The sequence below is a fragment of the Adiantum capillus-veneris genome, chromosome 3 (assembly GCF_014529385.1).
Source record: "Adiantum capillus-veneris isolate H3 chromosome 3, ASM1452938v2, whole genome shotgun sequence".
NCBI classification, from domain to species: Eukaryota; Viridiplantae; Streptophyta; class Polypodiopsida; order Polypodiales; family Pteridaceae; genus Adiantum; species Adiantum capillus-veneris.
In genome coordinates this window covers 174,625,077-174,637,897 of record NC_140933.1, presented here as the reverse complement: position 1 = coordinate 174,637,897, position 12,821 = coordinate 174,625,077, and the positions used below count along the sequence as shown (strand labels likewise).

Here is a 12,821-nt window from a genome sequence, read left to right as displayed (position 1 = left end):
GGAGTTGAATTGATGCGACTCCACAACTAAAAACACAAACTATTCAAATATGCAAATTTACAAAGAAAACGTTGGAAGCACCTCTCTCTCTCTCTCTCTCTCTCTCTCTCTCTCTCTCTCTCTCTCTCCACACCCACCATTATCAACCTGACACTAGAAGAGAAGCAAAGAAAACATGTACACTCTCTTCATGTGAAAATTTGCAGCCTTAAAGACAAATATAATGTAGACGAAAAGGTAAAAGAACTCATGGCTTTGATGGGGGTTCATGAGCCGATGCACACAAGAGCTTGGAGAGTATGCAACAAAAAAAATGGGAGCGAGGAAACATAGGAGACTCATCCTTCTTTTCCCCTCCATAGAAGCTAAGGAAGAGTTTTTGAAGAAGAGACCAACTCTTGGGTTCTTTCTTGGGGATGACATTACCCTCTTAGAGAAGACTAATATAACATTTCATTTCATTTCATTTCTCTCTCTATGTTGTCGAGCATACTTCTAAAAACCCCACGATTCCGAATAATGGGGCTACTTTATTACCTAATGCACTTTGAGAGAGTGTAGCTCTCTAAATCTAAACATTGCTCATACTTTATCATCTGGACAAAAGAGTACAAGATTATGAGAGCGATGCAAAACCACAGATTTCTTTTAAAAATGTTCCCCATCTGAAGTACAATTGGCATGAGATGCACAAAGTGAATTTGTACATCAATTTGACATTAGGTTACTTCTTGATCATCTACAATAGGACATGGAAGCTATGTCACAACTAGTATAATGAAGATCTTGGCAGTTTTCTATGATATGATAAGACTGTACATCAGTAGGATATATGAGAACTCAGCTCTTCAGCTGACTCTGAAAGCTCTGCTCTCAGAATATATGAAAGCTCTGCTCTTCAGCGGATTATGCCATCCATGACATTCTCATGCTTGTATGATTACTGGTCAGAAGATGGGTGATGCACAAGATGGCCTTTGAGCTCTGTCCTTGGGTGATGCAGACTTACTCAGGGGGGACGACTTCGTACTGCCCGCAAGCCTCGACAGCATCCTTTTCTCTTCTGCAACACATATCACAAACAAACACAGTCAACTGCAGGATGCTCACAAAATGCAAGAAAGAGTGCAGCCGATAGTATGCCGGAAGGCTCACCTCTCTTCATTTCAAGTTCCTTCTGAAGCTCCTCCTTCCAAAGCCTTTGCTGCTCACTTGAGCTGACATTCCTGCCAAGATTATCCATAAAACAAAAAAAAAACGTCGGCTGTACAAGAGAAGGAAAGCCTCAGCAAGAAACACAACGAGCAGAAAAGATCACCCCAACCAGAAACAAGATGCTAAGCATATACCTCGGACTCGGCACTGGCTGCTGCGCTTCTTGCAAAAGCCCTTTCCAATCATTCAGTCTTGGAGAGTCAGCATGTGGATGAAAATTCACACTTCGGTTGTGGGCACCAGGGCTACCAGAACTCACGCTGACCTCACTGTCACGGCTGCGGGCTGGGCCACTATGAGTACTAGCTTTACTTGGTGAACTGCTACTAGGTGCCGTCAGTTGTCTCCTTGTGGCAGGGCTAACAGCAGGCGAAATAAAGTTCTCATATCCAACTCCTTTCTGTTGGGTTGCGCTTCTGATGCTGCTTGGCTCTTCGTCCTGCTGAGCCAAAGCTGCAACATTCTGAATACTGTGGTACTCCATGTACAGGGGCGTCTGCAACCTTTTCAACTCCAATGCCTGACATCATGTTTTGTTTATCATCGTCCTTGCACCAGCTCGGGAAAAAACTTCAATTTTGACTCAAAGTGCACAGAAGACAACAGTGTCTGGCATACATAGGGATGGCCTATTTTCATGCATTAATGATCTTAAATTCAGGATTGACAGGTCTTTTTTTCATAAGCAGTGACAAGGTTCACAGTACTTCCGCATGACCTTCAGGGAAAGGAAACCTTACATACCTTCTCATCCAAAAAAGCTTTGATCTTGGACTCCGTAACCTCCTCATCTTCGTCAGCTGAGCCACACTGAAAAGAAAATTCACAAACCTCTCCTGGATTCTCTTGGTGAGCACTTGTAGTGGGCATGGGGTATAGTTCTGTATTGCTGTTTTGGAGCATCTTGTTGTCCATTACCTCTTGTCCTATACCAACATCCCAGCCATCATCCACATATGATGGCTCACAGATAGGATTGAAACTCATCAGCGCTGCCACGGGGTTGCTTATTGATTGCTCCCAACCGGAATCATCACATTTTGGAAAGTCAATTCCAGACTTAAAACTCTAAAAAGCAGACACTAGGTCAGATTTTCCACACAATCATACCACTGAAAGCTTACAGAAAAATGGGAAGCCCTCTTGTTACCTTTGTCATGAAGCTATTCGAATCAAGCCTTACAGAGCAATTCACATCAGAATCAAAAGATCCTTTGACATCATTGACATCATCCCAATGTATCCTTGAAGGAGAATTTTGTAAAAATGCTAAGGAGCGTCGTGCACTTGATTCTTCTAATGCATTCAATTGGCTCCCGACATCCCTACAGAATCCAGATGTTATTTTGATTCCTAACACTCTGCAATTGTATGGATCAAAAGTAGCTTACAAATGCAGCATGTTGAAAAGAACACAAACAATAGACATACAGATGTCGCCTTTTGCTGCTTTCTGACACATGGGAAGCTCTCATGCCATGGAGGGTCTGTCCCTGCAATTCAATCAGTAAATAAGATGACCTGGACATGTGATTTCCCCGTAGGAAGGCAGAGACATGATCATACCTGTGTTGAAGCCAAAACTGTGCTTGGATAAGCCTCTGGGTTGGCAAATGGATGCTGTGACACGTAGTGCAGATAGACCTTAAAAATAAGCATGAAGGGAGATTTTAAATTTGAGCACTGAACAGTATAAAGGACTATGCCTGCAGAAGTTCTGTTGCTGTTGGCCGGAGATGCGGTTCTCTGACAAGGGAGACAGTTAAAGATCAATACCTTTAGAGTTGAAATCCCATAAGAGCATGTAGAAAAGGCTGTATAGCAGGCTTACTTTTTCAGACACTTCAGAAGGAAGTCTTGTGCATCATGGGAGAGATGCTCTGGAATTGGCGGATGTGACTTGGTTGTCCCGATGTGGAAGAGGGCAGCCACCTGAGAGTTCGCTCTCAAAGGAAAGAATAAAAAGGTCAGAGCCTTTTCTAAACCAGACTCACAAGATGAATTGGTGCCAAACAAGTCCCACAAGTATGCGTTGCCCCTATCATTACAAGACGTGCAAATCTTGATAGTGCAAGTAGTGATGCTCTAAGTTGAAAAGTTCTTTGCAGAACGATTTGCAACCTACCTCTTGAAACTGTTGACTCCAAGGAGGCTTCCCAGTTGCCATTTCAATCACTGTGCAGCCAACACTCCATATGTCTGCTGGTCTAGTATGCAATACCAAAGGATCAGCACAATATACAACATTTTTTACTTCAATCTGACAAAGACTCAAATTACTAGGGATTGAGGGGATAGGAAAAATATTACAAGCTATGCCCAGTCTGCCTGATGACCTCAGGAGCCATCCAGTAAGGAGTTCCTTTCATGGATTTTGCTCCTGATAATGTCACCTGCATACAAGAATAATCTCACAGGAAAAAACTCCCCCACTGCAATGCAAGCTGAAAAACTCTCAGAATACTCACCAGCTCCACCACCTGCTTTGATGCCCCAAAATCAGCAAGCTTAATACAACCTTTGTTATCGACCAGAATATTTGCACCCTGAAGAGATGAGCATTATTTTTTAGTGCATGAAGCCTCACCTCATAATTTTTATGAGCACTATCAATTCATGGTAGAAGAATAGAAAGGCCTGAAATAATATCATGAAAAGCGACAAATCATGATACACACCTTGATGTCCCGATGCATTATCCCATTTTTATGAAGGTACTGCAGCCCTTGCAGTAACTGTCTTGTGTACATTCGGACCACCTGTGTGCCATTCAAACAAAGACACAATCAGAATCTCGGGGCCTCCTCTGCTTGTAGTACACAATGTTTCAAACAGAGGTTCTTTGTGCTTACTTACAGATTCTGGAAAAGATCCAAACTTTCCAAGAAGAGATGCAATTGATCCTCCCGGAACAAATTCCAAAAAGATGTTGAGAGCATCATCCTCTCTGGCAGTGCCCAAATATCTCTGTGTATATGCATAAGAAGAGTATCTAAAAGTTGCTATCAGGAAGCGACAAGTGCACTAATGCAGCCATGAACAGGCAAGAGTTCATCAGAAAACACAGCAGATTCCTACCACAATATTGGGGTGGGAGAGGTTTTGCAACAATTTTACTTCCTCTTCAAGCTCCCTGACATGGGCCTTCAGATGATAAAAGGGGCCAAACTGTTAAAATTTCCTGCAATATAGTTCAACGAGACTTTTTATTTGATAAAAAATATTGCAGTAACCTGGGCTCTCTCTTTTGCACCATTGTTGGCAGCAACAAGAACCTGACCAAACATCAAAACAGGGGGCCTTAATAACTGCCGCATATGAACAGGCACAATGGCACACTGCAAATTTTGACACCCTCATGAGTTTCAAAAAATTAATGCCAATTTGATCCACCACCTTTACATCGTTGGCATTTATCTCACAAGATGTGGATTCAATCATTCTAGTTTATCTCACAACTAACAACCCAAGTGCTGGGTCAATCAAGAAAGATCCCCATCAGAAAAGACCCCACATACAAAGCTTGATGTCAAGAGATTGTTAGAGCTTTTTAATGCGCAGGGGCAAATCTAGCAAATGTAAGTTTACTGAATGGTTTTCAAGGAATAGATCCAAGGAAAACTGTCTCTTCGATGTGCTAAAACCAGCTTAATCCCAGCAATGATATTGACCACGATCTCTGAACTCTTAGAGCAAAGAAAACCAACCTGCTTGACTGCCAGGAGCTCCCCAGAGTCAAGGTTCATACCCATGTAGACCCTGCCAAAAGCACCTGCTCCAATTAACTCGCCCTTGCGCCAACGAATAGGGTGCGGACTTGATGAAGAAGATGCGAGCTCCATGGGAGGTTTGAAGGAAAGTCGTGGAGGCAACTTGGAGGGAGAAGGAGAGGGCAGATCGGTATCCACCATAGCTGAAGGCATTGATCCCTGTGAAATTTTCCTAAACTTTGTGCGGGTGCAGTCCAGACAGATGTTAAGATTCCCCTGCCTTGTGTCGTTACTTACTATTCACATAATCAGCAGGTATGGGTTGCATGAAATCGCCTAGCTGTGGAAAATAGCAGGTTCAAGCTTCAAGGGCTGCGCTGCTATGGCGGACTGCGCATTGTGTTCCGGCCGCTCAAAAGAGAAGGGGGAACTGTGTAGTTGCCAGTTTAAATCAAAATTCCCTCTTCTTCAATGCCTCCTCGGCCAAACGGTCAGGCGTCCACACCTCCTGCACCGTCCGATGACGCCAATCCAACGTCCCAGGCGTGCACTGGAAAGAAAATATGGTTGATGGGAATGTATGAAACTTTGGTGGAATTTTATTGGCACTACTATCCAAAGGGGTCAATAAAAGGTGAGGAAACTGCCATGTGGATGATGGAGGCGGCAACCCAAAGCTGAACACACAATATTCATTAGAAGAAATGGGTACGGCTGCCCGCCAAAGGCGACCTCTCTCTTAGGGTGCGCACATGCGCTCAAAAGCAGCTGCCGGTCGAAGAAGATTCCTGGCTACCCCACCACGAAATTGGAGCTTAGCGTACCGCCTTCTGAACGTGGTTCCACCGCAGGAACCGGAAAGCCAGGCCTCTCCCCTAGCCGTTTGAAACAGTATCCAAGCAGTGCCCTACTATTCTTAGCGCTATTTGCATGTGTAAGCCAATTGTCGAATACGTAGACTGCCTCGCCATCACGCATGTACATAAAAAGCCTCCTTGCCTGGCTGCAATGCACTGCCCATTAACATGGAGGCCTATTGTGCCCTAGGCTAAGCTTCTACAGCATTTCCTGCTCGACACTGCGCATCTGCATATTGTTGTAGGATACCTAAACGGCGCTGCAGTACTGAACACTTCATCAGCTGAAACTGCAGAGTTCGTAAGGTAAGGTATTTGGCAGTTCGTAAGGTAATTGCACTAGCTCAGTATGTGCGCCAGTTAATTAATGCTGCAACGCACCTGCCATGCTAATTCCACAAGTTCTGCAGCTCTTCGTGCAATATCCCCCAAGCGGCCTACAGCAACACAGTGGTGTATATTAGGCAACGCAAGAGAATCATAACGAACGCAACAGGCTATTTCGAAAAGACGAGCACGTGCTGTAGCAGCGGTTAGCAATCTTACCCGTTGCCTATACGAAGCCCCCTTTTTATATAGCTATACCATCACGCATCAACAAAGCCTCAACATTATCAGATTTTGAATTCGAAGCAATGCCAATTGTACCATCTTTGGATTCCACTAATCTACCAGCCATTACTTTACCAAGTCCATGAAACAGGGGTGATTTTGTCTCTCACTTAAACAATGTTAACAACTTTTCTTCTGCCCTTTGATTTACAAGTGATGCTATGTCAGGTTGAATGTTTATTACCTGGCAAAAAGGAGAGTAAAAATATCATCAGCGTATAACAACAACGAAACCAATGTCCCTGCGAGATGAGAGAGAGAGAGAGAGAGAGAGAGAGAGAGAGAGAGAGATGTGAAGCGCACATGAGACGTTCAATCATATGTTCGATGGCAAAATAAACGCACCCTACCGATCGCCACTTTGCGCACATGAGGGTCTTCAAACAACGTTCGTTGTAGCTGATGTATTGTTGATGTTCAAGGTGCAAAGCAGGGAGGAACCAAGGAGCACCACGTTAGTGTGTAGCAGCTTTTGCAGACGGCACATTGATTCATGCTCGTTCCTGCCATGCGAACGTAGGGAATGATTGGTGGACGTGATGAAGGGGGAGGGGGGTTTCCATTGCGGTAGCAACGGTGGCTAGCCGTTTCTCTATGTGCAGGGAAGTGGCGGGCCTTGCTGAGCTAGGCTTCCCTTTTCATCGAACGCAGGGCACGAACGCCTCATGTGCGTAGCACGAGAGAGAGAGAGAGAGAGAGAGAGAGAGAGAGAGAGAGAGAGAGAGAGAGAGAGAGAGAGAGAGAGAGAGAGAGAGAGAGAGAGCTTGCCTTACTTGAATAGGCCTACACCTCCTTCATCTTGCGGACATGTTTCTGTCCCATGCATCCTTTAACATTAAGACGCTAACCGTTCTTTATTAAAAAAAAACTATTTAACATAATATGGCAGAGGGGAGTGCCCTTTACACGGGGCGCAAGCTGCGAGATGAAGGCTAAATGCCAAAAGTGAGAGAAGTTCATGTGCACGCGATAAAGAGGGGGAGCGAAAGAGAGAGAGAGAGAGATAGACTATGCACATGCAGTGCGCCGACCGTTCAAAAGAGCCATGGACCTTGACCAGTCGTAGAGACTTCTTTGCGCACATGCACTGTTGGCTGCAGCCTCACCGGACACCGCCAACCGTTAGCCTGCGCACATGCGGCACATCCGGCCCAGAACTGACGGGAATTCCGTCAACCCTGACGGGTATTTGCTTATGCAGGTTGACTCCGCAGCCACAATCTCTTCAGGCTTGCTGCGAGCAGTATATTGCTGTTGTTTTTTACAAGCACTTTTTCTACACTCCATAGGACTTTGCTAAGCATCGTTCTAATTGAACTTAATAACCTAAGACCACAACTCTTTCTGCAGTGCACAACTATTTCTGAGAACATAAACCTACTGACGTTATTTGTGTACTTAAACAAATTTGAGAATTACAACAATAGTCTGCTATATCAGTGGCATACGTCATTGCTAAACACGAATTGTCGACAATACTATAAATGTTCAGAGGCAGGAATAAATAATTGTTAATTTTACTTGGAAAAGAAAGCTGGAAGGGAACATCGGACCAATACAAACACGATGATCATAAGGTTAAAAACATGCCCGGTACAAAAAACTACTAATTTTGACTGCAAACTCCGGGGAAAATGCATCCAACAAGCCGTGAGCAACCTGCAAAACAGCGGGGAGTCAACACAACGAACTTACTAACACGTAAATCATTAAAAAAATCTATTGAAGCAAGGAAGATAACTTTATCGTTGACCTTCATAATTTCATTGGAATCTCATGTCATTTTGTAGCATGTTCGCTTGCCGTCGTATGCTTTGCAAGGCATGGTTTATAAATAAAGTTGCTCTGACACGCAAAGCTCTCTCTCGTGATTCTGAGTTGTAATGCTCACCACAGAGGCTCGCCATCATTTGGATGAGGGTCAACCTGCTCATTCGGTTCGGCCTCCCCTCGTAGCTGCACAAAGTTGTGCAAGAGGCAGCAAGCACCTATGACTGTGGGTGCTATTGCCAGATCGACATTCAACTCACGAAGTATGCGCCATCTATTCTTCAAGTACCAAACGCATTCTCCACTTTTACTCAGCTTTTTGAAAGATGCCTATCAAAGTGCTGCTTTTGAATTAAGTGTTGCCCACCTTTCGATCGAAAGGGCTTCACCAAAAAAGTTGTGGCTTTGTAAGCTGAGTCTGCGATCAAGTAGGGTCGGGTGCATTCGCCTTGCAATTGAACTGTGGGATTGGCGATGGCTCGACCACTCTTCAAGTGTTGGTAAAGAATGCATTCCTTAAAGTGTGTTGAGTCGTGCGTGCTAGCGGGGGCAACACATACAACACTCCAAAAAAGCTTACTGGAGTCTACGATCCCTTGCAAAAGAATGCTAGGGAACCCATGCCTGCAAATGTATTGTGCTGGAAATTTATCCTTTGATGGCTTCCTTTGCAGTCTAATATGTGTTCCATGTATGGCACCTGCTACTTGTGGAAGCCGTGTAATAGCTTCAAATCCATCCATTATGCTTTTCAGCCTAGAACCCTCACGAATGCAAATATGAAAGTGCTGCAACATGCTACGTTGGCTTAAAATGCGACATATAATCATGGTGTATTTCTGTATAGTGGACTCCCCGATAGGGTAAAGACAAGTCATTGATCTGGAAGAATGACCATGTGCTAGTCTCCACAATACACGCGCTAGTGCTATATCACCAGCTATGGGAGCGCGGACAAATAAATCACCACTGCAAGGCAATAAAGGCTCCACTATGACCAAGAGTGCATTGAAAGACTCATAAGACATGCGATATGCAAATAAGTACTTGTGCTGGTTATTTAGATTGGCTTCTGACCATAGCCGACAGTAAATCGAGGTCCAAAAAACCTCCTGCCTTGGAAACACCCACCATTGCTGAGCCCCGTAGCGCCATGCATCAGGCTCCAATAAACTCATGAAAACTCCCCACATCATGAAGTACATGAAGTACAACATGGACTTCAAGTGTATCTTGTGCTTCCCGTATGGAAGAGGACGGCGTCGCCAAAGTTGTTGATCTTGCATGCATATAACAAAGGATTGTAGTAGCCAAAATATATGCAAACTTTCCATCCTACACCGACAAGACTACCCATATAATTTATAGTCAAGTATTAAAGTAAGTTTGAAACGAATTGAGGTTAGTACAGTTACCTTATGCGATCATAAATTCAAGATGCTTCAAAATCTAGCTACTTTGTTGCAGCCTGCAACTTTGCAGAAAGCATACACTCATGAGCTTGATGATAATTAAAAAGAATTGTAGCCTTGCTATAGAATATTGCATTTACTTACTAATCCCGGACTTTGGCTAAAATCTTGGCAAGCTCCAATTGAGTGGAGAGGTAAATTTGTTGCCGTTTTGTGTCTTCCTCCTTGCGGATTCGAAGTAGACGCTCCTCTAGTGCATGCCTTGATGCCTCTAGCTCTCTCAATGTTGCATTGTGTTTATCCTCCACATCGCGAAGTGTATTGCATAACTTGGTCATGCTCTCACCCATGGTTTGATTCACAACTCCTAAGAGAGACCGCTTTGACTGCTTTGCCTTGCTACCACTAACTCCCTCTAACTCTGTGAAGTCCATGGAGCTTATAGGATTTTGTGATGTACTAGCACTCACTCCAGAATTTGTCCCCACTTCTTGTTCAAGCTCATTCAAGATGTCTTTATTTTCCTTTGCAGGCCCATCGCTGTCCAAACCCCCCACCAAGCCAGTACATCTAGGGGTCTTGCACCACATGACATCGAGGATGTCAAAGAACGACCACGTGCTTGGACTTGCGCCAGTGGAAGACAATTTCAACTTCTCCTTTTTGTACATCTTCTTGAGGGTATCAATTCAATCTTTTTTGTATTCTCAGTGTTGTAAGTGGTATCCATCTCAGCATTGACATTCAAAACCACGGCCTCCCACTCCTTGAAGTGGAAGTTGCCCTTGTTGATGTGATTCCATTGTTCGTCGTAAATTCTTATTAGAGCACGGGTAGTGTCATCGTCCCATGTGACTAACATTTACCTAGGCCGCTTAGTTGCCTTTTGAGACACATTGCCACTTGGCTGCTCTTGGCTAGTGCTGTTAATTGGTGGCTCAATATGAGTACCACTTGGTTGCTCTATCCCAGTTGTCATGTCCACATCTTCTGTTTCAATCATGACCTTAACAACCTTAGCAGGATGTGGAGGAGGAGGAGCTATGGATCCTCCATTGGGCATAAAGTCCATGGCGCGGGGGGGAGGGGGGGGAATGTGTTCATGAGGTTAACCTCTTGAGACAAAGGGACAAAGTCCTCACAGTCATCATCAGATGGAGAGCACATGCTGCCCGAAATGGGCAATGGGGGCGGCGTGGGCAATGTCCCAATAGGAACATGTCTGGCAATTGTTCCTCCAATAGGAGGATCTTGATACCGAGTCTTGGAATGAGTATTTGGGCAACAAATTATGGAAAGAAGTGATACGCAAGAAAGCTGACTATGGACGGATGCGTTGATTGAATGCATCAAATTATCATCTATCTTAGGCAATTCTTGTTGAGGCACTCACACACCACGAGAAGCGATTGGGTTGGCCTTTGCTCGAGCAGGAGGACGCTGGCCTGCGTGAGCGTTCATTACAGGCAACATCTGTAGCATGTTCGATTGGATTACCCATTGACAACCTAATTAGTAGAGCACATAGTAGCTCGCATTTGATAATTTTAACTAAATAATGGAAAAAAGGACTGCAGCAATGAACATGAGCATGAACATGAGGTTGAATAAGCCCATCATTTTTTTTAAGTCAAAAGCCTTGTTTTTAGGATGTCAGTTTTCAGTTATTGCCATGACAAAAAGTTGTACGGGTTATAGACACTGCCACATATAAGTGGTAAGACCTTCCAAAAATACCAGTTTTTGTTCAAGTCCTATTCTATTCAGCTTCTCTTGAGGTAATTGGGTACACCTTAAACCCAAGGTTTGGCAGTGAACCAAAAACTCCATATGTTGGTAGCTAAATTTTGACCTACACCCTATCTGTTCAAGGGGGGGTTTACTCACCCAGCACTAGGTTATGGGTATACAAAAACCCTTGGTTGTGAGAGAACCTAAAACTCACGGTTGACGAGTACACCAAAAACCCGAGAAATGAAAGGGCAAGGGGACTGGAACATGCTCATCACCACCCAGCCATGCCCTATATAGGCCCTTGGCCTTCTGAATATAGGGACCCCCTTGACTGCATGTCCGTCCTGGACCTTGGCCCTGGTCCATGGCCGTGACTGGTCCTACCATTGTCTTGACATTACTCCCCCCCTTGGAGAAGCGTTTTCGTCTGAGAAAACACAAGTGATGGTATCTTCATAAGAACACTAATGTTTTCTACCGTATCATCCCTCATGGATCCAACGGTTCATTTGAGCGGAACCCGGTTCAGTAGGAGGTTCAATGAAACCAAGAGTAACATCTTGATTTTCTACATTGTTGTCCATTTGTAACCATCTGATGGTACCGGTTCCTATACAAACATAGTGTGTAGACTCCATTTAGAACGCTCATGAGCATGGTAAACGAGTTTATCACAACAAAGGTGTACCAAAAAGAGTACCTCTTGTCACTTTCCATAAAGTAACTTGCTACATAACTCATCAGCCAAGTTTAAGTCCTTGACTTGTTCCCAATTTTCATCATCAGTAAACAGCCCCACCCTAACGAGTGTTCAAGGTTGAGAACCTGAGTTATACATGAAGAGACTACACCTAGTCGCAAACATGTTCTAACTTATAGTAAGCAAACTCTAAGTAGAGTAATAATTGCTTACTGATTGGATCGCTTGGTGCTAACGTACGCATTTTGCATATCCTTCAGCACCAGATTACACTTTGTAATCTGCGTATCCCCTTAGATAACTGACAGTACTGAGGTGTGTTCCCTCATGGTTTACAGACAGTCGTCCCAAATGACTGGTAAATGGGAATCACAATATCGTGTAACATTGTTGAGGAATCAACAATGTCTGGAATAACCATCGTGGTTGACTTGAGAAATCCACAAACACCCAAACCGAGCCATGATCTCTATTGGGGATTAGTAGACCCAAAAGTAATCTCATAGAAATATTGCACACAGAGTGCAAAATGCTTCATAAGCAACAACTTGAGGAATATGCATGCCGTTCCAAATCAGCCTTTGCTAAACACTAGGGCCCATAACACCTAGTGTGCATGCATTTTTAGCAAAAAACAGATCCGAACATGTATATCCATGTGATCCTTGTTAATACTTATGGCAAATGTGATGCACCTAGCACACATTAAAAAGGAATGTAAATTGTTCTGAAAAGAAACTAAATACTTTTAGTTGCAATCTTTTGGAAGCTTTGCTGAAACATCTGAATCACAATGGAAGGTGAAACATTG

At 43.9% G+C, this 12,821-nt stretch overlaps 1 protein-coding gene and 1 pseudogene across 2 annotated transcripts; both read right to left on the bottom strand.

Annotated features, from left to right (window-relative positions):
* Window positions 1–624: 624 nt before the first annotated feature.
* LOC147462218 (mitogen-activated protein kinase kinase kinase NPK1-like) lies at window positions 625–5,453 on the bottom strand. 2 transcript variants are annotated; one of them, XM_086509625.1, is made up of 18 exons: window positions 4,923–5,453; window positions 4,449–4,490; window positions 4,294–4,359; window positions 4,072–4,182; window positions 3,894–3,974; window positions 3,684–3,761; window positions 3,526–3,608; window positions 3,341–3,422; window positions 3,047–3,147; window positions 2,922–2,961; window positions 2,782–2,835; window positions 2,647–2,708; window positions 2,366–2,540; window positions 2,134–2,283; window positions 1,960–2,025; window positions 1,350–1,735; window positions 1,156–1,226; window positions 625–1,063 (listed from the first exon to the last, which is right to left on the bottom strand). In XM_086509625.1, the coding sequence occupies exons 1-18, from the start codon at window positions 5,136–5,138 to the stop codon at window positions 948–950; spliced, it is 1,980 nt and encodes a 659-aa protein (XP_086365751.1). In that variant the 5' UTR covers window positions 5,139–5,453; the 3' UTR covers window positions 625–947. The 2 variants fall into 2 exon arrangements, with proteins under 2 accessions (XP_086365751.1, XP_086365750.1); XM_086509624.1 differs by having other exon boundaries at window positions 1,960–2,283; window positions 4,923–5,452.
* Window positions 5,454–9,719: 4,266 nt separating this feature from the next.
* On the bottom strand, window positions 9,720–10,926 carry LOC147462217 (uncharacterized; annotated as a pseudogene).
* Window positions 10,927–12,821: the final 1,895 nt, after the last annotated feature.